This window comes from Ambystoma mexicanum, chromosome 1q, assembly GCF_040938575.1.
Source record: "Ambystoma mexicanum isolate Mex_15411 chromosome 1q, UKY_AmexF1_1, whole genome shotgun sequence".
Lineage (NCBI taxonomy): Eukaryota > Metazoa > Chordata > Amphibia > Caudata > Ambystomatidae > Ambystoma > Ambystoma mexicanum.
Window position 1 is genome coordinate 1035636763 of NC_090922.1, and position 24914 is coordinate 1035661676.

General features: G+C 42.7%; 1 protein-coding gene across 2 annotated transcripts in view; it reads right to left on the reverse strand.

Moving 5' to 3' along the window:
* Positions 1–24914, reverse strand: part of LOC138540857 (vitellogenin-A2-like) — a 70299-nt gene that overhangs the window by 30295 nt on the left and 15090 nt on the right. The window contains exons 12-22 of one of the 2 annotated variants that reach the window (XM_069641715.1): positions 23599–23822; positions 23400–23497; positions 18578–18702; positions 17349–17450; positions 15174–15293; positions 14892–15081; positions 14631–14724; positions 6750–6935; positions 6286–6433; positions 4272–4497; positions 3980–4152 (exon numbers count right to left, since the gene is read on the reverse strand). In XM_069641715.1, the coding sequence (XP_069497816.1) occupies positions 3980–4152; positions 4272–4497; positions 6286–6433; positions 6750–6935; positions 14631–14724; positions 14892–15081; positions 15174–15293; positions 17349–17450; positions 18578–18702; positions 23400–23497; positions 23599–23822 (1686 nt within the window). Of the gene's footprint in view, positions 1–3979; positions 4153–4271; positions 4498–6231; positions 6434–6749; positions 6936–14630; positions 14725–14891; positions 15082–15173; positions 15294–17348; positions 17451–18577; positions 18703–23399; positions 23498–23598; positions 23823–24914 lie in introns of both variants that reach the window. The other variant, XM_069641714.1, reaches the window with a different exon arrangement.

Genomic DNA, 24914 nt, shown 5'->3' on the forward strand with positions numbered 1-24914 from the left:
GAACATTATATCTACTTGTTTTAATCTAGCTGAACTGCAGAAAACCTCATCTTTAATTGCTCTAGCAAACAAGATCATGTTATGTTTCATACAACATATTTTAAAGCGTGCTGTACAGAATAACATAATTCAAACTGAGCTTTAAAAAATAAGTTTTAGAGATTCAAACTCAGTGTTAGAGCAGCTGAGCATGTCTCACATTTTCCAATCATAATAGTAAAGGCCTAATTTGAAAAATACCTAATTATTAGTTGAGGTGTGAAAATGTATCACATCATCATATATGCAATAAAAATGTATTTCTTGAGAGGTATTGCCTATTTTGGATTGAATTCAAAGGTGCTAGTCTGTCTGGTAGTAAAGTATTGCTGTATAAACCTGCCTTAAATTAGGAATTTTATCTTTAAAAATCTGAGGACAGAATTATCGTTTTTAAGATTGCCTTTCCGAAAAGCTCCAATATTTATCAATTTATTAAATGTAGTTTGGTAATTATTTTGTTTTACAAAACGTAACTTTCACTTTCATTTGGTCAAGTGTAAGCTTCCTCCACAGGACTAGTGGTGCAGATGTGGTCACAATTCTTTTTGTTCTAAAATGCATTAATTTGCAGACCAGTTCAGGCCAATCCTAATTTATTCATGTAAGGATGTGTAGTGATTAGCAAAATGAATCCAATACAGAAAGGTGTGACGCAAATACCCTTAGGGCTCTGGTAATTGGCCTGACAAGTTGATGTTGATATTGATATTTTATTTCTATTGCGCTCGTTCACAAATGTTTCAGAGCGCGACAAGGCAAGGGAGGGGAACAGGGGAGAACAAAAATAACGATCTTACTAGGCCCAGTGGCATTGAGAACGAGCAAGTTCATGGGAAAGGGGGAGGGGAAAAGTGCATGGAAGGGGTGAGAAGTGGAAAGTGCGGGGCAAAGGAGAAACAGATAAATAATAATAAATAAATAATAAGGCAACAAACAGTGGTAGTGCAGCCAGCAATTCGCAAGTTCTGTGATTAAGGCAGCAGACAGGGTAGGTTTGATAAGTGCAGGAGGAAAAAGGGGGTGACTGTATAGGTACAGATACAGACACCAGTGCAAGGGGTAGCCCGGAGGCAGTGTGGGGGGGTGGGTGACAGGGTGAGCAGGTACCTGGGCCCAGAGGACAGAGGGTGGCCAGGTGCACGAGAGAACAGATCAGCAGGGGAGAGGGGGAGCGAAGGCAGAAGCAAAGAGGAAGGTCTTCAGGTGCTTCCGGAACCGGAGATGGTTCTCCTCAAGTTTTAGAGTGGCAGGGAGACTGTTCCAGATGGAGGCCCCAGCCAAAGACAGAGCTCTACCCCCAGCTTGTTTCTTTGAAAAACGACTGACCCTGAGGGAGTTAGAGGTAGAAGAGCGAAGAGCTCGAGGGGGGAGGTATTTATAGAGGGATAACTAAAGGTATTTTGGACCCAGGCCCCAGAAAGCCTTGTGGACAATTCAGAGGGTTTTGAATTTAATCCTTGCATCCACTGAGAGCCAATTGAGAGATATCAGAGATTGAGAGATACGATCCCAGGGCTTGAGGCCAAGGGCAAGTCTCACAGTCCTGTTCTGGATTAGTTACAGAGGGCAGAGAGTATAGGCAGGTAGATTTACAAAGAAGCTGTTACAATAGTCCAATCTAGAGAGAACCAGAGCTTGGGAGACCATGAGCTTCTGGGGGAAGGAGAGGAAAGGAAGAGTACCTCTGAAGAGGTGCAGTAGGAAGTTTGACTTTTTAGAGACCTCAGAGATGTGGGCGGAGAAGGAAAGTGTGGAGTCAAAGAAGACCCTGAGGTTCTTAGCCTTGCAGGTGGGGGTAGGAGGAGGGCCATGTGAAGCCGGCCAGAGAGTGAGGGCAAAGGATGACGAAGGAGTGCCGATGAGAAGGATCTCTGTCTTGCTGGCATTCAGACAAAGATCATTGGTGGCACACCAGTCTTGAATGGCAGTTAGGCAATCAGAGATGAGAGGAGGTTGCCGAAGGCAGCCTGAAAATGAGTTGATTTTCATCAGCGTACCACTGGAAATCTAAGCAGAAAATGGCAATGCAGTGGACGAGTGTTGCCAGGTATTGGTTGAAAAGCCAGGGCGACAGGGTAGACCCCTGGAGAACACCACAGGTAGAGAGGAAGATAGATGACAGGAAGGACCCAAGTTAGACGTGGGAAGGTCGATAAGAGAGGAAAGAAGTCAGCCAGGCCAGAGCCTGATCAGTGATACCCAGGCTATCACTGAGACGGTTGAGCCGGATGGTATGTTTGACCGTGTTGCAGGCAGAGGAGAGATCAAGGAGGATGAGGACAGAGGGAATGTTAGAGTCAAGGTTGGCGAGCAGATCTTCACGGAGTTCAGGAGAGCAGTTTCCGTGCTTCTGGAGCTCTGAAGCCAGATTGGTGGTCATGGAGACAGCCAACAGAATCGGAATGAAGGTTAAGCTGAGAGATGGCCAACTTTTCCAGCAGTTTGCCAAGAAAGGGAGAAATGGAAATTGGCCGATAGTTAGCCAGACAAGAACGATCAGTTGTGGGTTTCTTGAGAAGAGCATGCACAAGGGAGTGCTTCAGAGGGGAGGGGAAGGATCCTGAGGTAAAGGAGTGGTTGCAAAAGTCAGCAAGGGCAGGAGCGAGGGTGTCAATGTGGTCCTTGATGGTTTTAGAGGAACAGGGATGAACCTGTTTTGATGAGGCTTTCATAGATCGGACTTGTCTAGCGACCTCATCAGGGGAGAAAAGAGGAAAGGACAAGAAGGAGGGTGGGGGGGGTGGCTGAAGGAGGGTCAGCAAGCACAGACAGAGAAGGGAGAGGAGGGGCGGAGAGGGTGGACAGGATGTCCTGGGTTTTTTAGATAAAGTGATAGGCAAGGGCATTGCAAAGAGCCTGGGTGGCAACAGGAGGGGTACAGTTTGGCTGAGTTGTTAGATGCCGCAGAGACATGAGCTTGAATGTGGACTCTCTTCTTGGTGAGGACAGAGAGTCGGTATTGCCTTTGGAGCAGGCACAGGCCAGTTTGTCAGAGGATGAACAAGAAGCCCTCCATTTACTCTCAGGTGCCCTACACTTACGTTTAAGTGTACGTAGGTCAAAGTCATACTAGGAATTGCACTTGGCTTTGGACTTCAAACAGATCCTCATGAAAGGGGCGAGAGTAGAGCATAGACAGGACTGTGTCAGAATGTGAGACAGCCAGAGGTGGAGGGGGGAGAGAAGGTGGCCGCAAAAGCCTCAACTGACACACGCTTCATGGGCCGGAAGTGCGAGAAGGTAGGTGGCAGTGTTGGGGTAGGCTTGGCTTGGGGAAAAGAGAGGGAGAGATGAGAGGAGAGGAGGGAGTGATCACTCCAGGAGAGAAGAGTGGTCAGAGGGATGGAGAGGGCGAGGTCAGAGATCAAATAATTTAGTATGTGCCCTGCAGAGTGAGTCGGGCCAGAGGGGAGGATGGACAGGGAGAGGGTGTTGCAGAGGTCACGGAAGAGTACAGTTAAACTCAGTTAAACTGGGCAATCAGTTCATAAACTTCACCTGGGTGAAAGTCACAATGTAACATGTTGGGGCTTAAACATGTGACTCTGAGCATGCCCAGAACTAAGCACTGGCTCCTAAACCAGCTGCTATAGTTGGCTTCCATAACTAGCCAGTGGTTGTAGTGGCGGTCCTGGCACATGTAGAGACCAGGATGAATTGTGGATGCCTAATACCACTGCACACTCTCTCCTCAGCTATGGTTCTGCAGTAAGTCTCTACAGGAACTTCACTGAATGAATAGAGAGTATTCACAGAATTAGCACACAAAGCCTCAGCTTTGACAATGATTCCAGGGAATATTAAAAGTCATGTACAGAAGACAAGTGGTTGTATGTCACTAGGGCAGAGACCAGTCAGAAGAGAATTCCTTTTTGGACAGTTCCTGGGAGATCCTGCAAGGTCAGCAGCAATCGATGTGGATGTAAAAAACATTTACCTTATAATCCTCGTCAATTCCCAGAATCTTCTTCAGCTTCATTTGAACCACAGAGTCTTCAAGTTCGTCATCTTGGTTTCCCTCCATGGTTACCATGGTGAGAATCTTAGATGCTGCCTTTGGTCCTGCCTGGATCTCCAGCAGTATCTTGTCGATGGCAGCTTCTGTACGTGCTGGAAACAGAATGAGCATTGCATTATGTCATGCTCTACTACCATCAGCTGCTTTCATGCTTTCCAGGGTTCACATAAAGAATGAAGGAATGTGGATTTTCTTTCAGCAACAATCTTACCTGGCTTTATGATGATCTTAGCTTCATGTTCTCCAACTACTTTGTAGAGAGGTGTATTGCGAAGGAATGCTGCACTTTGTGCTTTGGTCTCAAGGCAGGTTTGGAAACCAAAAGTGGTTACCTTGGCACATTTACGATAGGCGATTTGACTCACTGCCGCAGTACGGTGACTTCCTTCCTCCGTAGAGTAGGCATACTTCTTGGACATCAGTTCTGAGGATACATCCTGTATTAAACAAAGACAAGGACGCTCACAGGTTAGACCTTTTTGGTAAAAGATATCAACTTGCTCAATATGTCTGGTGGCTGTTGTTGACATTATGATGTCTTTGGACACAACTAGAAGACCTCTGTTAAGTCTGTAAAGAGAACATCATTATTGCATCAGGTCACTGATATTTGTGTCTAACGTTTTCTAATACACTCTATTGATATGCGTACAAACAGCAAATATCTGTAAGTAAACAGAGTAATAATAAACACAGTACCCTATGTTGCCACCAAGGATTTAGGTAAACACAGTGCATTCATTTTGGCGGGAGGGACTAAGAGGTTCCCAATCACTTTTATCTGGCTGTTAAATAGTCTGCACCTAAAGCATGCAGAAATGCAAGGAGAAATGTCAGCAAATGCATAGGCATCTGGAGACATGCAAGGCCAAATCTCTTTTGCAGCACAAATGCAAGATTGACATTCTTTGGGTAAAGCAAATGGTACTTCTGTGCTGCAGCTAATTACCATAGGAATACTGCGTTCTTCTGAGCACTTTCCTACTACAGGTAAGAAAAAGGGACAGTGTAAAGTACAAAATAAACAGGTCATGATCTGATAGTTGAAATAGAACTGCCAGTACTTCATTTCTCAGTTTTTCTCTTTTTTGCTATTTTGATGCATGTGCAGAGGACGGCAGGGAGTTGTGTGCCCCACATATATACAACATAGGCAGCTGTGTCACGAGCGTGCATCGGAACTGTCATGGCTGCAGCCAGACACTGTGCCACTCATACTATATTAATAGGTGGGTAGCACAACTGAGTGCCACTGCTCATAAAGGAACTAAGCAAAGCAAACGAGACACTTTTGGTAAGGAAATAGTATGGAAGTGCACACTCCATGTGCTGACTGTACTGCTGGGCCTACAGTGGTGGTAAAAAGGCATGTGAACAACAATAATTAAGTGTACTTTTAGCACTGGAAACTATGAGCCGTGATGAGCTGAAGTAGTTATGATGCAGATTGGAGTTCAACATGACTGCCTCAGAGAGAGCTTTAAAATCAAATTGTCTGAGGAAGAAGAGCCTTTAGAATAATGTTGCATTAATCAACACTGTGGGGGGTGGGTTTTGCTGGCAATGACTCGCCCTCCTGAGCCATGGTAGGCCTAAGCAAAGCCAGGGCTTCAGCGCGGGCATAGGTCCGTTACCGACCAAGCCCACCCACCATAGCACTGATTAATGATATTAACAGTGCAAGCATGATTATCTTTGAAAAAACAAGATGGTCACCACACAATGTAGGATAGGGTATAAGTCCCTTTTCAATGTTGATGCCCACCAGGAACGGGAGTCAGAGCAGATGGCTAAAAAGGTGGCAGAATCATGGTAAGTGGGTAAGTGCTAAATTGGGATGGTAGAGATATTGGAGGTGAGCGCATGGCAGAGATGGGGGAAATTGGACAGGCTGAGTACTAAATAAATGGTGTTATTGGGTGGGCTGTGGTGCCAGAGCTCTAAAGGAACATGAGCTTAGGCCGTTGGTGCAAGTTCGTGTTTCTAGCCTCCTAATTGGTTGGGGCCATGCCCCTGTGTGTTACATTTTCCATCATTAACCATCAGTTAATTGGGCCGGTGAACAAATGGTTGGAGACTGAAGAGGTGAGCATGGGAGAGTATGGTGTGGATTTAACAATCAAATCTATATTTAGAAACGTGTCCCTCTTCGCAGCAGACAGATTTCTAACCTGGTCGAAAAGGGACAGATGCTGGATAGATCCACCACCCACTATGGAGCTTACCATCATGCTGGCAGCTTCCGCCGAGGACTTTCCAGTTGTCTCAAAGTGTTTCTTTAGAATGTTTGGCACTGCTCCTTGTGGTAAAAGGGGGGTCTTTTTAGCTGCATCCAAGTCTTCTACGTTCCTCGTAACAGCAAACACCTGAGCCCTGAGAATACAATATTACAAATAGGTCAAAAGGTGCCCGGGACATTTAAGACATTCAAATTTGGGCTTCTCAGACTGACGTCATTTTTAGTAAAATACAAAAATGTTGAGTTTGTCACATTCATAAACAACATATCCCAGTTAAACAGGGACTCCTGAAACAACATAGCTGAGGAACTATATACTAACAGACATCATAGAGAAAAATGCCATAATATTGAAACAGAACTCTTTGCAAGTTTATATACATTTAAAGTGATTGCCAAGTGCATGAGGTGTCCTTTAACCCCTTAAATGCTAAAGGTGAATATGCTTACCTTGCAACAAAGATTTCATTCTCCTGCTGGCATGGCGTGGTCTCCACTTTGATGTTTTGGGATTTCATGTCTATCTTGGCTCTGAACCTCATTGGGGCATTGGTGCGGAGTTTGGCATGAACCTCAATTCCAGTCTGGATCAGGTGGGTGTTGATTCCCATCACTGCCACTGTGTGTGCAGACATGCTGAAAGAGACATTAAAAGCACATGTGTGACATGGTAATCTGATTTGCATATAAGGAAACTATATGGTTTAATTTTGGTGGGCTGTGATTAACCTACAACAGAACCATGTCCAATGATTGTACTTTCTGGTTATGGTGATGCATACTTCCTAAACTCTCTAAAGTACACCTGTATTGAATGCCATATCATTCTGTATGGATAGGTATCATATCACTGCATACTAGAGCTTCAAACGAAAGTTAGGGCACTTTAGAATTGAATGAGTAGGGCTGGGCGAACTTCCCCAAAAGTGAATCTTGAATATTTTGCAGGTTACCAATTCAAACCTTCTGTTATCTGCAAATATGAATCTGTCATTCTAAGAGCCCCTCTGCGCTCTCCTAAAGAACCCCTCTGTCCCGCTCTGAACGCCCCCTGAGCTTCCCATGGACTGCACCCAACAGCACCCTAAGAAGAGTTTTTATTTTATTCCTTTTTACAGCGCAACCGAGCTGGAAATAGTACAAATATTTTAAATGTCCCTTTTCCCTCTGTGGGTCGTGAAGGCTCCATTTATTATTTGTATTATTATTATGGTATTTATTGAGTGCAGACCTGGCTTCGAGAAGCAACATAGCGCTTTAAAAAGGTGTACAACAGTACAGATGCATAACAGAACACTTTACAGAGGTTTACAACAGTACAGATGCATAACAGAGTGATTTCCAGAGATAACAATGCAGATATACAGTGGGGGGATTGGATACAGATGGGCACATCAGAGGGGTACAGCTGTACCATGTGGCGGGGAGGAGAGGGGCAGGCGGCCTCTAGTAAGTCGATGGCCCGAGGGGCGATGTGATGGTGTATGTGTTGAGGCAGAGAGATTCCCTGAAGAGGTAGGTCATGAGTTCTTTTCTGAATTGTAGGAGCATTGGGGCCAATCTGATGCTGACAGGGAGGAATTTCCATATTGTTGGGGTGTAGGCAGAGAAGGCTTGTTTTCTGGTCCTTTCCTTTTTGCAGCTGCGGATTTCAAGTCTGCACATGTCCTGGCTTCCTGGTGATATGCTGTCCTCCGGAGATGCTGAGATTCTCGCAAGGTAGCTTGGTGACTTATGGGCGACAGCCTTATAGATGATGTAGCAAAACTTGAAGGTGATTCGTGCCTGCAGTGGGAGCCAGTGAAGGCCGAAGAGGGACCAGGTGATATGGTTGTATCTGTGTAAGCCCTTGATGAGGTGTGCAGCCGTGTGTAGGACACTCTCAGGGGCACAAGGGAGGACGGGATGCCTTTGAGGGGTGCACTGCCCCATCCAGGTGGAATAAGACCAGTGCTTGAACGGTGGATCTAAAGCTGTATGGAGGGAGGAAGGTCTTGACTTTCTTACGGGAGGGAGAGCTGATACCAAGCTGTCTGAGTTTTCTTAGCTATGTGTGTCTTGAAGGAGAGGTGTTTGCCAATATGGAACCCTAGGGATTTGGTGTATGAGGTGAGCTCATGTGTGACTCCCTTAGAATTCATGGTTGATAGCCAGGGTGTTTGGTGTTGTTGGTGAGGAGTAGGAATTTGGCCTTGGAGAGGTTGAGTTTCAAGTATGCACTGGGCATTCCTCCCTTGTAAGGCCCTAATTTCTTATCCTATTTCCTCTGACCGTTTTGCACAGGCATACACATGAGCTATTCAAACCACAAAGTGGCAACGACTGGGCACCTTTTCATACAGAACAGGATGCTACTTCAGAAATGTCAAACTAATCGTTTTTCTGTTCCTAAAACCATTTCCCAGGCCACTTAATGATATTCAAAGGAAAGCAGGTCACTTTTTTTATGCTGCACCGAGTGGCGCTACAAAGCTTCTTTCGAAGTATTTTTTTACAGAGCATCAGAGAAGGGAACCGAGGCTCCTGAGGATATAGGGATTTGAGCACAGGTTTTCTGATCCAACAACCATCTCTTAGACATCAGACCACATCTTGGCTTATTGATAGAACACATCATGGGCAGTCACGGGTGGTGTCCAACCTATGGTTGGCTTGGTCATCATAACTGGTGAATGTGTCTGCTTTTTATTTTTTGCTCTGAAAACAAAACGTTATTTCAAGTGAAGGTTTTTCTGTGAATTTTTAAAATATTATTAAAGAAGGTTATCTATAACTCGAGTAGGTTTTTTGTTATTTGTTTATTTTGATTTAATGATCTACACTAACATACCTGCAGTGGCCACTGTAGACACTTGGTCTGGGGCATGACCTTTGGCCATGAACAGTGTACCTCAAAGAGTCATAAATTACCCACTGGATCTGGCCGTTGGCCATGCCCAGCAAACCCTTTGCCAGTGCGTGGCATCTGGCAGTGCCCTGGCCACCTCATAGAGAGCCAATGTGCCCACTTGTAATGGCTAGTGCCTCAGGCACATCAAAGTTACCCAAAGTTCCCACAGCTATGCCCGGTGGACACTATTCCAGGGGAATAACTGTGCCTGGGCCACTGCCTATGACTATGCTCACAGTACAACAAACACACCCCCATTGACCACCACCATCTAAAAGACAGGTTCACAGATCCTGATCTGCACAATTTAATTGGGGTCATAAAGCTAAGGGTGAAGACCATATTGACAAATCCGCCACCTTTCCATTAAACCAAGTCAGATTCTAGTGCAGCCCATAACCCGTTGTGTGAGTGACCCAGAGTGTTGGTCCATGCCCGTTTCCCAATCACTTTCAACATAGTACCTGCAAACCCCCAGGTGAAGTCCTTAGATCAAGATGGCAGCCAACTAAAAATGTGCAGTACATCACCAACCAATCCGAATTGCTTTCTTTAATTTAACCAAGCTGCTTCTAACTTCTGTCCACTTCAGTTCATCGATCTGCCAATCCAAATGAACTAACCAGGCTCTGCAATAGCAGCATGCACTTCTACGGGCTGGTCAGTGAGCTCAGAATTTTTGTGCCGCCTCACGTTTTCCCTTTTTTGGATAGCTTTTTAAAAAAGAAATGTCTAAGGGAAAATGTAAAGAAACACGTGTTTAGGGAATGTTTGGTGTCACTCCATCCAGCATTTTGATGAAGCTGAGTACAAACATTCCCTAAATACGTGTTTCTTTCCCCCGGAAGGAATCTCTCAAAACGTTCGAATAAATGTCTCTCAAATAGGTTTGGTAAGGGTTTCTCTTTGGAAAGTTTGTTTTCTCCTATGTCGAGTCCAACCTAACCACAACTATAAGATTGCTATCTCCAAATCTAATATATATCATCAGAAACATTCCCATCAACCTTGGTTGCCTGGAACATTCTGAGCCTGTACCATGGATAGGTTGCCATAGGCTACCCAGATCACAATGAACTCCAGGCCACTTAAACAAATACATTGCAGTTTGTATAACACATTCTTGGGTGACAGGACAAAAGCCACCATTCATATTGCATACATGCCAACCCTCTAGATGTAGGAGGGAGACTCCTGATCGTTCAATTTTAAAATATTGTTATTTTTCACTTTCTCCCACCTAAAATAATTGTTACCCCAGTGCAATCCTGTGGGAAAATGTATTTCTCCTGCTTCCCGTGATGGATTCTCCCCTCTAGCTGCATCAAAACGTTGGCATGTATTTATTGGTCCACATTTTTGTCTGCTGATTTATTTTATAGCTATGGTTCATGTCAGTATTAACCGAACAGACAATGGAAGACCCGCTGTCTATGCAAAATTATAACTAGAGCGGACATCAGGAAATGAGAACAGCCTGGATGGCTCTACATTAGTACAATAGAATACAATCATGACTCAATCAAGAGTATTAAATATATAGGAACCATATCAGGAAGTGTTAATTTGCATAAAGGCACAGGCATGTAAAGGCTCTCATTAGAGAAAATCAATCTCCCTTTTATTACATTGCCCATCAATGCCTTGATTCACCATATAATAATATTTAAGCCGAAAACTAATTTACAGTGCAAATCCTCCATGAGAGTAGGGCATTGTTCTTGCTTCCTCTAGGGGTGGATACATCCTTCATCAATGTCTGCCCCAAAGAGCACTTTGCTCAGCATATCGAGATGAAGTGGCTCCCTATCCTCATCTCCATAATGAATCTTGGGATCATCGTGGATTACAAGATGGCCTTAGATTAAACATTCATTTTGCCATGAGGTTTCTGAGATTAATGCACTAGTTTCAACACAACTCAACTGTGTTGGTAACATCTACCATGGCCTCCTTAAGTAGCCATTGTTTGGCTTTGATAAGTACAGAATAGTCTGCCAAGGTTTGTAATAACATGTTGGCAGAGTATTCATTGATCAGGAACACTGACCATTTAGCCTCCATTCTGAAATCTCTCCACCTGTGAAGCAAGAAATCACATTCAAGCCCCTTTGTTTTGCATACAGAGCCGCCAGGGCAATGGTCCAAAAAGTTTTGAGATTTTACTATGTTATAATTTATCCCAGCCCTTCTGATCTAAATATAAATGAAGCAGACATGATTAGAAATCGATTGATCTGGAAGTCTGTTACCCAGGGCCCACTCTGGACCCCCCAGCTGCTCAACCATCCAGCGTTCCATACAGGCATGAAAACAGTCATATTACAGGAAAGGGGTATTCATGTATTGCACCTGTAACTCAACAGCAACGGAGACCGCATGGACAGTCCATAAGGGTTACACCCTTCAACCTCAGTATTAATAAACTTAATTCTTCTTCTCAATTCCCACCTTCACACCAGACCTATTCTCAGAGGTATCCACATGCTCTCAACTACCTGTGTCTCCATTGTCTAATGCTGGAAACCTCTCAAACTGAATTCCTTTATCTTCCAGCCCTCAATGCCTCAACCCCTGTTTATGACCACCTTCTTCCCCCGAGCACCTCCCCAAGTGTTCAAGGCTTGCATCTTTGGGGTCCTCCAACAATAGCAATCTAAAGCTCCATCATTTCACTGTCTCTGCTACCAGAGCTGAACAGATCAACCTGCTACACATCAGGACGATGCCTGTCATGATACCCCGATGGCACCGGCAAGGCAGGTGGCCGAAACAGTGTTACAGGGTTGCCGGTAACCCGCCGCCTTCCGGACGGTTTTACTGGCAACCGGCAACCCTGTAATGAGAGCCAATGTCTGGCTTTTCCACTATTGGGGAAAGATCCCGCATTCCCTACACAGTCACTATAGCCACTGACTTTGCGATCATCTAGTCAATACAGGACTGTGAACTGAATAAGTATTATGTGCTGGAGCCATAAAGAAACTCCATATTAATTAAATAAATACATTAAAACGAGGTTCAAGTGATAAGGCCACATCACCCTAGCTTACCCTAGTGAACAAGACCCTCTGCATTTCACATTGCAATTTTCTTTGTCAAAGGCCCAGTGTGATTACTGATACATGTAGTTATGTCTGTCCTGCCTGTTCTCTTTGATCTTCAATTTGCAAAAGCTGTTCTGTAAGCAGACATCACAGAATTTGAACTCATTACCATATGAAATCCACCAAGATGACAGTTGAATCCAAGCATAAACACTAACTACACCAGCTTATCCATTGCCATATAGCACCAATGGATCTTTGCAGTGCTTAAAAGAGTAAAACTTGCATATTATATACACAAGGACAGCACTTGTCAGGGAGACTAGAGCTGACATGATGGACATTAACTAGACGTGGATAGCATTTTAATCTTCCAGCTAATTATAATGTGCTATGTTATGTTGTGTTGTGTTATGCTATGGTATGTTAATGGCGGTACTTTTAGAATTCAAGTGGCCTCATTGCACTAGGACTAAATTGTCAGCTCACATGCAATACAACTGGGAGGTTGGTCCCTTAGCTATAATGCATTGGGAATTAGTAGGTTATTCTTGTAAGTAGGGCAGATCCCTATGTGTAATCGGGGTTGAGTTACATAGGCATGGAGCCAAATAACGGAACATTCTATTCTACCCCCCTTTGTGAACTTGTTAAATCTGCCTATGTTTATTGTTATAGTTTTAGCAAGGGTGGAGTTAATCGTGGCGGGACTCCCTTTCTCCTGCGCACCTCCTCTTTTCTTGTTTCCGAATCTCAGCACACGGATTTCAGAGAACGCTCGCACGCAACGAAACCGCCGGACCCGGCCAACGATCGGCTATCTAGCCCCCCTGGCGCCCTTATCTGGGAGGACCAGCCTACAGTATCTTGAAGCCCACCCCTTAACTCAATTGGCCTTGAAAAAGACTTAAGTTGAAACGCGCGTCGGCTGTGTAGCGATTTACCATGTCAAAAACTTGTCATTCATTTCTACAATGATGTTTTCTTTGGTGCTAACTAACCAAAAATAAACAAATTAATGATTAAGACCTGACTGGACCATATAATTCATCAAAATCGCTCAACAGCGACCACTGGACCATCATACCCTACCAGCGCCCAATTGATCCAGAGTTTGTCATCCCCACACTATGTTTATTGTTAAACTGCTAGCTTATCTTAAGCATTTATTAGAAGAATACATGTTAAATCTCTCCTAATGAATGATGTACCCCTCTAAAAGGCTGGTAGGCGATAAACACAACCATAAATTACACCTTTATTCCAGTGGCCAGTGGGGCATCATCTTCCTAATTAGTCTTGGCTCCCAAATTACTTTTGAGATTGCAAGTCACACCTGAAGCAGAGAGATGCCAACACGCATAATACAGGTGAGAGGGTGGAGAGCACATGGGTTTAGTTCCTTATGTCCATCAGATGGTACTCTGTACAGAGGCCAAGCTAAGACGTTGAGTGCTCCTGAAATATGCTCAAACCACACTCACGTGTGCTACAGACTAACTCCCGAGAGCAACAGTTCAGATTCCCGCAGGTTCACTGATCTTGCAACAACATATTGATGACTAGGAAAGTGGCCACCACCTTGAATTAGCAATCACTTGATCCTACAGATCAGTAAAGCTGACAAAGATGGCGTCTTAAATCTGCACACTCGCAGACCCAAATTCAAGTAACTCTCTCCTGGCAAAAGAGAGAGGTGTGTGGACCAACCGGATTGGTTCATGAATATAACGTTTTCTGAAGTCATGCAAAGCTACTCATAGCGTGATTTCACATTCTTTGAAATTAGTTCATTATGGGCTGCCTTACATTTGGCCACATCAGTAACAGCTACAAACATGCTTCTCTTTCAAATGCATAGCTTAAGTTGCACATCATGAACCTCATAACACTCAGCAAGTCTGGCATCTAATGATCTAGCCATAGCTTCTTATATTGCTTGTCTAGAAGGCACCATATCATGGACATGTTCCTGAAACATGGTATCACTAAAATCAACACCATTGTAAATCCCACCAAACCCTCTCTTATCCAGTCCAATGCCTCAGTACCCTTAAGCTCGCTCAAGTTCCATTGAAAGAGTTTAAAGATGAGCATGTGGTATGTCTTACTCTATTTCCAACCTGTCTTTGGACTTTAATTCCCATCCTCTATAGGGTCATTCCGCTACATATTTAGGAACTCAAAGATGTGAATCTTATGGAGAGAGAACTCCTTGAATTAGCTCCTGTGGCAGTATCGTAAAGCAGCAGCACACCCACACAATTGTGCATAGAAGCAAATCAATGTAGACGAGCTGGGACTCTAAAAAGTCCATAACATAATGTCAGAACCAAGTCAGTAGTTTGTTCAACAGCAGCATGTGTACCTAAATATCACTAGATATTTACTTACCTGGGAGTAATATCTGCATGAACTTGAATATCAGACTCCAGAAGCTGAGCGACACTGAAATCCGAGGATGGAGTGGGTGCCACCTTTACATCAACTGTGAAAGACAAAGATCCACATTAAATAAAGAACAGCACTGCTAAAATGTTAACAATCTGGGATCTAACACAAAACACTCTCCTTCTCAAATCAAGGAGAAAGCACATTTCATCAGACTACCACTTTAAGAATGTGAATGACTATCCAAATTGTGATAAATCTTACTGTTAATAGCAGCATTGGCGACAGCAGCAGAATATAAGCTCAATTCCATGGGTAGACCAACACAGGTGGGAACGATGTGGCGGAGTTCAGCTGCCAAAATTGGTTGGGAGTATTGTCCAGCAACACCATTGAGAAGTTTGTTCATGGCATTCTTCACCAGGCTGTGTCTTGCTGCTGGTTCATAAAGAGCCTTTCATGGGTCAAAGAAACAGAGGGGGAATCAAACCAGAGGAACGAGTGAAAGACCAGCAATGGGGGGTGTTAAAATGTGACATGTGTTACCTTGATTGCACTCTGAATAGACTCCTTGTTGAGGTCAGCAAAGCAAATCTCCTGGCCCAATAGTTTAATGTAAGCAGAAATCAGAGGAACTTCCGAAGGCAATCCTTTCCATTGAAACAACTAAGAACATGTGAAGAAAACACAGCACTTATAGTGATATGTTTTTAATTATTGAACAAGAAAACAAATCTCCTGTGTACAACATAATCATTAAAGTTGTGAATCGTCCTGATTGATGAGTTAGCTTGGATGTAAGAGGTAGTAGTGAGGAACCTGGGTAGATGTATATTATCTCCAAAGTGATGTAAGCTGGTGCTACATTAAACTGCATGTACTGGAAAGGTTTCCATGTGTTCATATCACTGCAAAAATATATTGTGATACAAAAATATCAACATATTGACCCATGGACCCTGCGGGGGGCACTCACGCAAACCCTGCTTCCACAAAATATCCTCCCCAAAAATATCGCTTTTGCGTGGGGATATTTTGTAGGGATACCTTGCAAAGGCGAATAACGCTAGCAAATGCACTACGTAATGGCATGCCTAGGGACAATATATATTGGTATCTACTTCAGCGCATAGCTTAGTGGGCTAATAAGGAATGCACAGGAGTGGGGTATGGTAACTATCTTGAGGAGGCAGCTCCACACATTTGGTTGCCTCTCAGCTTTACCGCACCTTGGAAAGCAGCGACGTCCTGGTGCATTACCAGGAGGTCCTACTGGCCCATACAGTCGTACAGGCTTCTTTCCTGGTTGGACATACAGCGGTCTTATCAGTTGGTTTTCAGGGAAGCAACGATTCTGAACTGAAAAGATCCACAAGACTTGCCCATCTCAAGGATTCCAGTGGTGGAGAGCCAAGAGATGCTATAGAACGAGTTAGCAGCACTGAGCCTTTTCTTAACAGATAATCATACCAGAACCATCAAAATACAACAACACATCCACACATAAGGTAAAAAGCCACATTGAACTAAAATGCAGTTGAAATTGGTAATAAATAGTCTATCCTCTAGCCTCAATTTTCAGAATTCCGGTATTTAGCTAATTTTCCCATTTATGTCACCTTTGATGCTTTGCTTAGTGAAATTTTTAAAAGCCTTTCACAACAATTTCATCAATTGTTTGCTTTAATAGTTAGGATAAATGTGTAACAAGTAAAGAAGCTTTATTACGAGTTCCCTGTGGTATTTCCACAGATATACTGTTAAACTTGATTACTGCTCTTATCACTTGGTATGATGGGTTTACCACCGGATTAGAAGTGGCGGCATGGTGCTTTTAATCCCCATTTTCTGAGTCTATATGATGCCATTAGGAATTTGGCAGATTTACCACAATAGGTAATTCTGTTGTGGTAAATCTGCCAATCTTTGGCCTTGAAGAGGAGAATTTACCTCTGACTGCTGGCTGGAGGTAAACACTCTGCTTTGTGGCCAAACATGAATTTTGGCAGTGCTGTAATATTGGCAGTGATTCCATTACCATCCGAAAAAAAAGAGGGGTAATGGAATTACCACCACTACCTTAATGCATTGCCAAACTAGTAATGAGGCAAATGATTTGCTAGAGTGCATGCTTTGGTTCTCTGTCTCTATGTACTGTCAATTGTGAGATGTGCCACAGTCAGCAGGCCACACACCAGCAAGGTGGCACTCTTCCAATGCTATTTTTGGGAGGGACCTCTATTTCTTTCCCTACCCATTCTCAATTAGCTGCAGCCTCGCTCCACTCCATGTCCCCCCTCCACGTCCCTCCTCGCCCACCTCCTTCCCATTGAGGCCCACTTATTGCACTTACCATGTCCCCTGTTTGCACTCGCAGGCCGCCAGGGTCAGCCCACACACAACATTCTTTTGTGCATCAGGTTTTACCCTTGCGACCTCCATACGGCAAACAAATTCTTTGGATGCGTTATTCTAAGTATTGTCAAAGAAAACACCAATTAAGCACTCTCATCACAAAAAAGTACACTTTTTGGAGGCAGGAGTGGTTGGGGTCTCATTTGTATGTAACTTCTTAGGGAAAAAACATATTTTCTTCATTTTAAAGAGGGAATCATGCATGATTATTGGTTAAATTCAAAATGTATTGGTGTGAGATATGACAATCATGTTTGTTAGGTAGCAATGCTAGGATAGGTGTGGATACACAGAGAGAAATCTTACAGTTTTCGCTATCTGCATTATCTTTTTGCGCATTGGGTACTCAGCAAATGGGACATTCTGCTTCCTCAGAGTTTGTTCCAGGCCTTCGGCTCGGAGAGCAACCTAATGAGACATAGGAAAGAATTTCACCTTGGACGATTCCATAGCAAAACATTCACGTAGCAGCTGGAAGACCACGATATGTAGGCAAAATTAGGTTAACAGTTCAGAAACATGTTAAAATATTTATTGACTAATTTCGGGGTATCTAAGAATATAAGATCAATGAAGATATTATATATTTTGCCTCTCAATGTGTTGCCAAAAAAAGTGCCATTTTCCTTTTCCTGTGGACCTTCCAAGACAAGATTGGATAGCTTACAAAATGGACAAAGTTTAGTCACAGTTAGCATGAATTCACTCATGTATGAGTCAAATGGAGGATGGCATTTAGAAATTTAGAAATATCTTTATCTCTCTTTTATGTGAAAGATTGCAGTGACATCAGTGCGAGAAAAGGCTAAATTCAACTCTCTCTTCTTCTTCAAGACCCAATCAGCCCCCAAAACACTTCATTCAAATAATGTACTGACTGTGACATGTACTACCCACATTCAAATGTTAATGTTGGCTTTCCCTTTGGCTAACCTGGGAAAAGTGAGTGATGTCGCACTGACATCCATGCTAGAATTGTATAGATGGTGATATTCTAGCCCTGATTTTAACATGGATGTGGCTGAGACAAGCTGATGGTCAGGTGTCTGATAGTCTGATAAGAAGTCCATGCCCTTAGCCAGCATGATAAGGTAAAACATACCGTCATGGAATTCCTTGGAATCTTTGTCAGTTTGACTTTTATAAACAGGCTTTGCTGATAAAAGTCACAGGCAAGCAGATCTGAGTGAATGATGGGTGCCAAACTGGGGATGCAAATTCAGCTGATCTCATAGCGTATTGATCACATAATTCCAAAGTAAACTTAAAAAGTTACATTCTCCCACTTGTAACATACCCTCATTTGTGCGGACCCTATGTATATGTTACCTCAAGCATGTAAGCTAGAGGAAAGTGAGGGTATTTGGTACTGTACCAAGGTCGGCCAGCAATAGTGTCCAACATGTTCTGAGTAGCATAAAAGAGAAGGAACATGCCTTAAGTTAACAACTCAGTGAACATTATCTGTGGCCTTGGAAAATGTTCCTGCACTTGGAAGCAGTACATTGATTCACTGAACGATTCATAGTCTTTACCTCAAAAAGATCAACCTCCCCACCAGTGAAGTACCCTCGCATCTTAGAAGAAGCAAATACTGGAAACATAGTGTTGGCACTGTTCATTATAAGGATATCAGCAGCTGCGCCACCCATCAGTGGATCTAAAAAATAAACAATAATTGGACATTTTCTTCAAAAATGTTGTTTTACACTAACATAACATTCTCAACAATTGCTCTTCAATGCGGAAGACACTACATTTAAAAAGGATGTTTCCATTTGCTTAATGTATATTTTAGGTCCCTTGTAATGTAGAATACAACCAATACATATATACATATTTGAATTCCATCAAGTTGCATAAGAAAGAGTATGCTTGTATATATATATATATTTAAGGAAAAAACTTTACTTGCATGGACGTTAAGTTGAGAACATAACGCAACAAAACCCATGTAATTCAGCTAAAGCCACCTTAACTCCGGGCCCCTGTTGCGCAGCCTATGACCAAAATCATAACATCACAACTATTACATTGTATATAACAGATTACATCGATAACGGCATTAAACATAACGTGATTAATATGTTAGCGCATAAAAACGTTGATTTTCTTAATAACAATTTAGGCCATGGACTTGGCCATGACGAAGGCTGTGGTCACTGGCCATCACCAAACACTGTAGCTAGTGGTCAGTTAGTGTTGCAAGGTGGAAAGCTATAGTCAGTGGCCTTGGCTAAAGGCCATAGCTAGTGCCCATTAATATGTCCGAATATACAGTTGGCACAGCCAAAGGCCATGGCCACTGCCTAGTTTTGTGTTGAAGACCATGGCTAGTGGTTGGTTATCTTGCTAAAATATGTTGTTTATTTAAACAAAATAAAATGCTCTCGGCACCACGGGTTACCTAATAGCATACATACTCTATCTGGCGTGCTAGATCGGAAGTTATCGGCCCAGGGCCCCTCATTAAAAGCCCTCGCTATGCTTGGGCCTTAAAGACAGGCCCCGGGCTGATAACTCCTAATCCGATCTGCTTCTTGCTTCCTATTTCAATCTGCAGGTAAAATCGAGCAGCACAACCAGTAGCATGAGCAAGTGAACAAGTGAGCTATTAAACAATCAATGTCAGTCCCACTTAATGTTCTTCGAATGGTTGCAGTCTGCGTGCAAGAATAGGCATGTAATGCAATTGAAACAAATGCACATTGAAAAAACCTGTAGCTGCATGTATGTTTATATGTATCTATGTATTATAGAACGGCGGTCGCCGCCCTATAGTTAAGATGAGGCAGACTCCCATAGGAAACGCAAAGAAATGAATTGCTAATAACTTTTGACTCCTGTGACGGATTTGACTGAAATTGAGAAGACAACTAGGTACGCACAAAGCCATCAGGTTAGAGCTGAGGGGAGACGCAAGAGGAAACCATGTGAAATGTGGGAGTTGTAGAGGAGCTAGGGACAAAGTTTGCAACACGAGGCTCAAACATTTTTCCCATACCCTTGGCTATAACCTGGGGTATAGCCGCAAATAGTTCACATCTCAAAGCAATCTGCGTCACAGAAACACTGTGTGTCGTGGGGGGAATGGGAGAGGGCCGGGGAGGTGAGGAGGTCATCAGGAGTGGGAGGAGCTGGCACAGATGAGGGGGACACTTGACGAGGGCCTGGGGGGGCAAAAAAAATGTGTTTTGCGGCTATAAAACTACACACAGCTGCTGCTATCTGTAGTCCATACACTGGAAACAGGCATCCGAGACTCCCATCCATGCAGTAAACAGGAGCAACCATGCTTAGCTTCAAAGCCTTAGCACAAGTTTCCAGACCACTTAAAGCGACATGGGCTGAGGGGACAGGTCCCGTACTCGTTTTGAAGCTAAGCAGGGTCAGTCCAGTTACTGCATGGATAGGAGATAGTCCACAGTCCTGAATTCTGTGTGTTTTCTTAGTTTTAAATATCTCATAACACACAAAAAAAAGAAATAAACCACAATATTTGTTTTAAAACCGTGCTACTGTCAGTCTTTGAATGTATTGCACTCTAAAGGGCAAGCTGGCCAATTACCGCGGACATCTTGTTACCAACATTATAAACACAACCCCTTGTCGGGACTTTTCAACAAAATGTATTTCATATGTGATAGCATCAGTGATGTCATCAATGACGAGGGGGACACTTGGCGAGGGCCTGGGGGGGCAAAAAAATGTGTTTTGCGGCTATAACCCAGGCTATAAAACTACACACAGCTGCTGCAATCTGTAGTCCATACACTGGAAACAGGCATTGTAATATCATCTTTGATGTCCTGGGTGTTAAGTCTTAGCAGTGCATGGTGGTAGTGTGAGTTATGGTTGCTTAACTTACTATAACTGGTGAATTTCTGGAGGGGGTTCGGTTTTACTTGTAACCATTACGTCCCTTTAACAAAGTGTATTCACTGAATATATATATTTATATGGTCTGAGAGACCATTTCTGTTGCCTTTTGCTGAATTGCATTCTGGTATATGTAGTCTCCCAGTCAAGATGGGGGAATAATACCACAATTGTACACTTTTTGCCTAACATAGTTCTATATGGATTTATATTTTTGAGTGTCACTATGGTATGTGTACTTTTCAAGTTATCTTTATAGAGCAGAGTATTGTTGACAGCCAGACATTGGAGTGAGGAAGAAAAATAAAGACAGGGCAAGTAAGGCATGCGTATTTCCTCAGGATGTGGCCAGAGAGGTTGGAATCCTGGACAGTGGTGCAGTTATTCTCCCTTGATTCTGGCTGCTTTTCAGGGCCGAAGTAAAGGACACATGTCGGTGGACAGCAGAACATTTTTTGAGAGGGCAAACACAACCACTTAGTTTTCTTTGAGGTTGGCAAGATTGCTCAAGTATTTGGCTACCAGGAGTTTACTCAGGTTGTCATGTTCCCAGTGCAGACGCTTACCCACAAAACCAGAAGCACTTGTCTCGTATTGGGATTTTGTTTTCTTGGGATCATTTCACTACAGATTGCTGGGTTTATAGGTTGAGCACCATTTATACTTTGCCCGGATATTTATTTGAACATTTCCTCTCTAAGGTTCTTTTTCTTGTGTTCATTTCTTTTTTTGAAAGTCCTATGCTATTTTGTCTTGCACTTTTTCTTCTAAAGGGAAGATCAATTGAACTACATTTGTATATTTCACTTTAAGACATATGTTCACTTACTGTGTGTACATTCATAGGTGTCAGCTTTTGATTTCCACTATGAGGGCAAAAAAACCTGGGCATATGTTATTCTTGCAGCCAGTCATGAGAGATATTACCCTACGTTTGTATGCAATGTAACAATAAAAGAATACGTGTGTGTTTACAGTTGAAAAAACAGTCATCTGTGATTGTTTGAAGTAGGCACATGAGAAAACACTGATAAACAAGGATTCAGAATGTTTTGAAAATACCGGAAAACCACCCGAGAAGTAAAAAATAAACACTAAAAACAGGAAACCCTAATTATAAATATGTACGCGGCTATGGCAAAAAAGTAATTAAAAAGAGTTTCATAATTTTAACAGATACAGTGAGGTCGGGGGTGAGAACTCACTGGTCATTCAGCTATGGCCAGTTATCTGGTAGTGTTCTAAAATATACAGTGGGCACGGCCGATGGCCAGTGGTACAGAAAAAAACTATGGAATAACAAAACCCTTCAACTTCAATTAAAAACGTTAGTTAAAGATCAGTTGAGGTGAGAAACTTACTGCAAGTATACCGCTGAAATTCAATGCATCGGGAACTCAGGACCGGCCTTAGTTCCCATTCATATCCGCCCTAATGCTAGATCCCCCATAATGCTATTTTGATATTATTGTGAATCCTTCCTCTTATAATATAGATGTACTCTTGGGCTTCGGAACCCAAATGCCCTGAATTAAGCTGGTCATGAGTTTTTTTATTCAAAATATAATATATATATATATATATATATATATATATATATATATATATATATATATATATATATATATATATATAATATATATATATGTGTATATGTATATACATATGTATATGTATATATATATATATATATATATATATGTGTGTATATATATATATACATATGTATAGTGATGTTTAGGGGTGTTGGTTAGGTCCTGGTGTGATTGCGATGGGGCATCAATTTTGGGATACCCAATTGTTTTCCAATCTATGTATATAGATACTTGCATACATTCATACGTAGCTAGGGAGCAATGGAGCTCTCTAAATAGGACATGGGGTGGCTCTCTGGAGGTTACAAGTAGAGTGCAGGGTAGCAGAAGAGCCTGGATGGTAGAAGGAGCAGGAAGGATCGGAAACTGTGAAGGGTGAAAAGTAGGGTTGAGTGGAGCGAACAGTAATTGATGAGGTGTTTTTGAAGAGTCGGGTCTTCAGGTCTTTCAGGTAGGGTCTTCAGGATGGAGGGGTCCACTCTTACTAGTATTGCTCTCTTTTTCCCAGAGACAGGGTGCATATCAGGAAAAGGCCTCTTTCGTGGTTAAAAAACGTGCATAGGTGCGACTGTACAAAGGCTTTAAACCTAGAAGCCCACCATGAAGTCTTGCCGTGATTTGTTCACCTCTTACAATTTAAATGAATTAAAGAATATATTGGTACTAATGGCACTCATAACATTTTCACTGGACTTTTTCCGGTTTTCACATTTATAGTCCGAAATTCCATTATTAATCTCCTTTTTCAATATTTTCATCAATGGCATAATCAAATTTAAGAGCTTCATTAATTTTAATATAGAAAATACTGGAAAGAACTGAATCAAGGAAACCTTTAGCTTTGAAATAGACTAACCCCACTTCACCCTCCTTTATTACTCACATTTGAAAGTATCCATATGCAGAGCTTTGCTGTAGCGATAGCTCATTCTGTCGAGGGCCGGGTTGAGGATCTTAAGGGCAACACTGCAAGCAGCTGCCCTATTTGGGACGAAGATTAAACAAATAAATGAATTAATCCAGAAATAAATCATCAATGGTCATTATTCATAACTGCATATTAGTACATGCGTTGTACTTACAGTTGGTGGAGCTCTGGGACGCGACTTTTGGACAAGGCCTTCATTTGCGAAAACACAAAGCTTGCGAGCTGGAGGTTCACTTTGCTCTCCTTTGATGCAATGTTGGCAATGGTTGTCACTAGGGCCAGACGAGGCTTGGTTTGAAACAGGACCACAGAGGCCATCATTCGGACTTCAGTGCGAACTCTACGGTCCATGAAGACTTGGAGCAGAATCTCCTGGACCTGAAGAGAGAAAACACCAAAGCACTGACATGTCTCTATTAGCAAATAGAAGTCCCCAATTGTGTTTGAAATATCAGTGGTGATGTTTTATGAATGGAGCACAGGCGAGCAAATCCACCGACCTGAAGAGTGATCTAATTTGGAAACACTACATAAGCATTCTAAGTCTCTGTGTGGGAATCTTCTGTGTGTACATGTCTTTCAGATGGTCCCCAGTTGCTAATGATGTTGCCTCTATATATGAAACTTATGAAGGGCTCCACTTTGTGTAAATGTCTTTAAGTCTGTCCCTTACTGCTAATAATGTGGCATATATACGGGAAATTAATGAGGTGATCTTCTGTGTATAAATATCTTTAAGACGGTCCCTTACTGCTACTACTACACTAAGAAATCCCTAATATCAACATGCAGCCATTAGCTGTGCTGCGGGTTTGACTGCCTAGACCAAAGCAGATTCTGTTTGAAAATATGGTGCACTCAGATCTGGGCCAGTTCTGCACTTCTTTACCCCATGCTTAATCTCCCATGTGGCAGGTCAGGCACTGATGAAAGCCCAATGCTCACAGGGATCTTTCCACACATATAGCAGCACTGTTTGGACAAATATGGAAGTACTCATGCCCAGCATGAGCGTCACCCTCTATATTTTCCATTTCCACCCTGATGCATTGAAGGAACAGGAAAAGCTGTGGTTGCAGTGATGTTACCTTTAATGTCCATCGCTGCAAATGTACTTACTGACCACAGGTATGTAGGGGGTCTGTTCACTGGACCCTACAAGGTGCCCTATGGAGCTCAATGCATGTATGAGTGCCTGGATATCCTACAGCACAAAGATATGCATAGAGGGCCGGGCACAAGCCTCCTTTCACCCACAGACAGTCGCTTCCTCTGCAAAGAAATTGCTGTTACGAGCCAGGGATTTTATTGAATAGAATTGTGCTCATAGAATGCATGGCACAAAATTCATCCTCCATTTAACTGTGTGTGTGTCTAATGGAATTATGTAGGGTTGTGATTTGATTGTCATTTAAAAATATTTCCAATGTGTAGTGTTTTTATTTAAAGCCATGTGCACAATAAAAACAC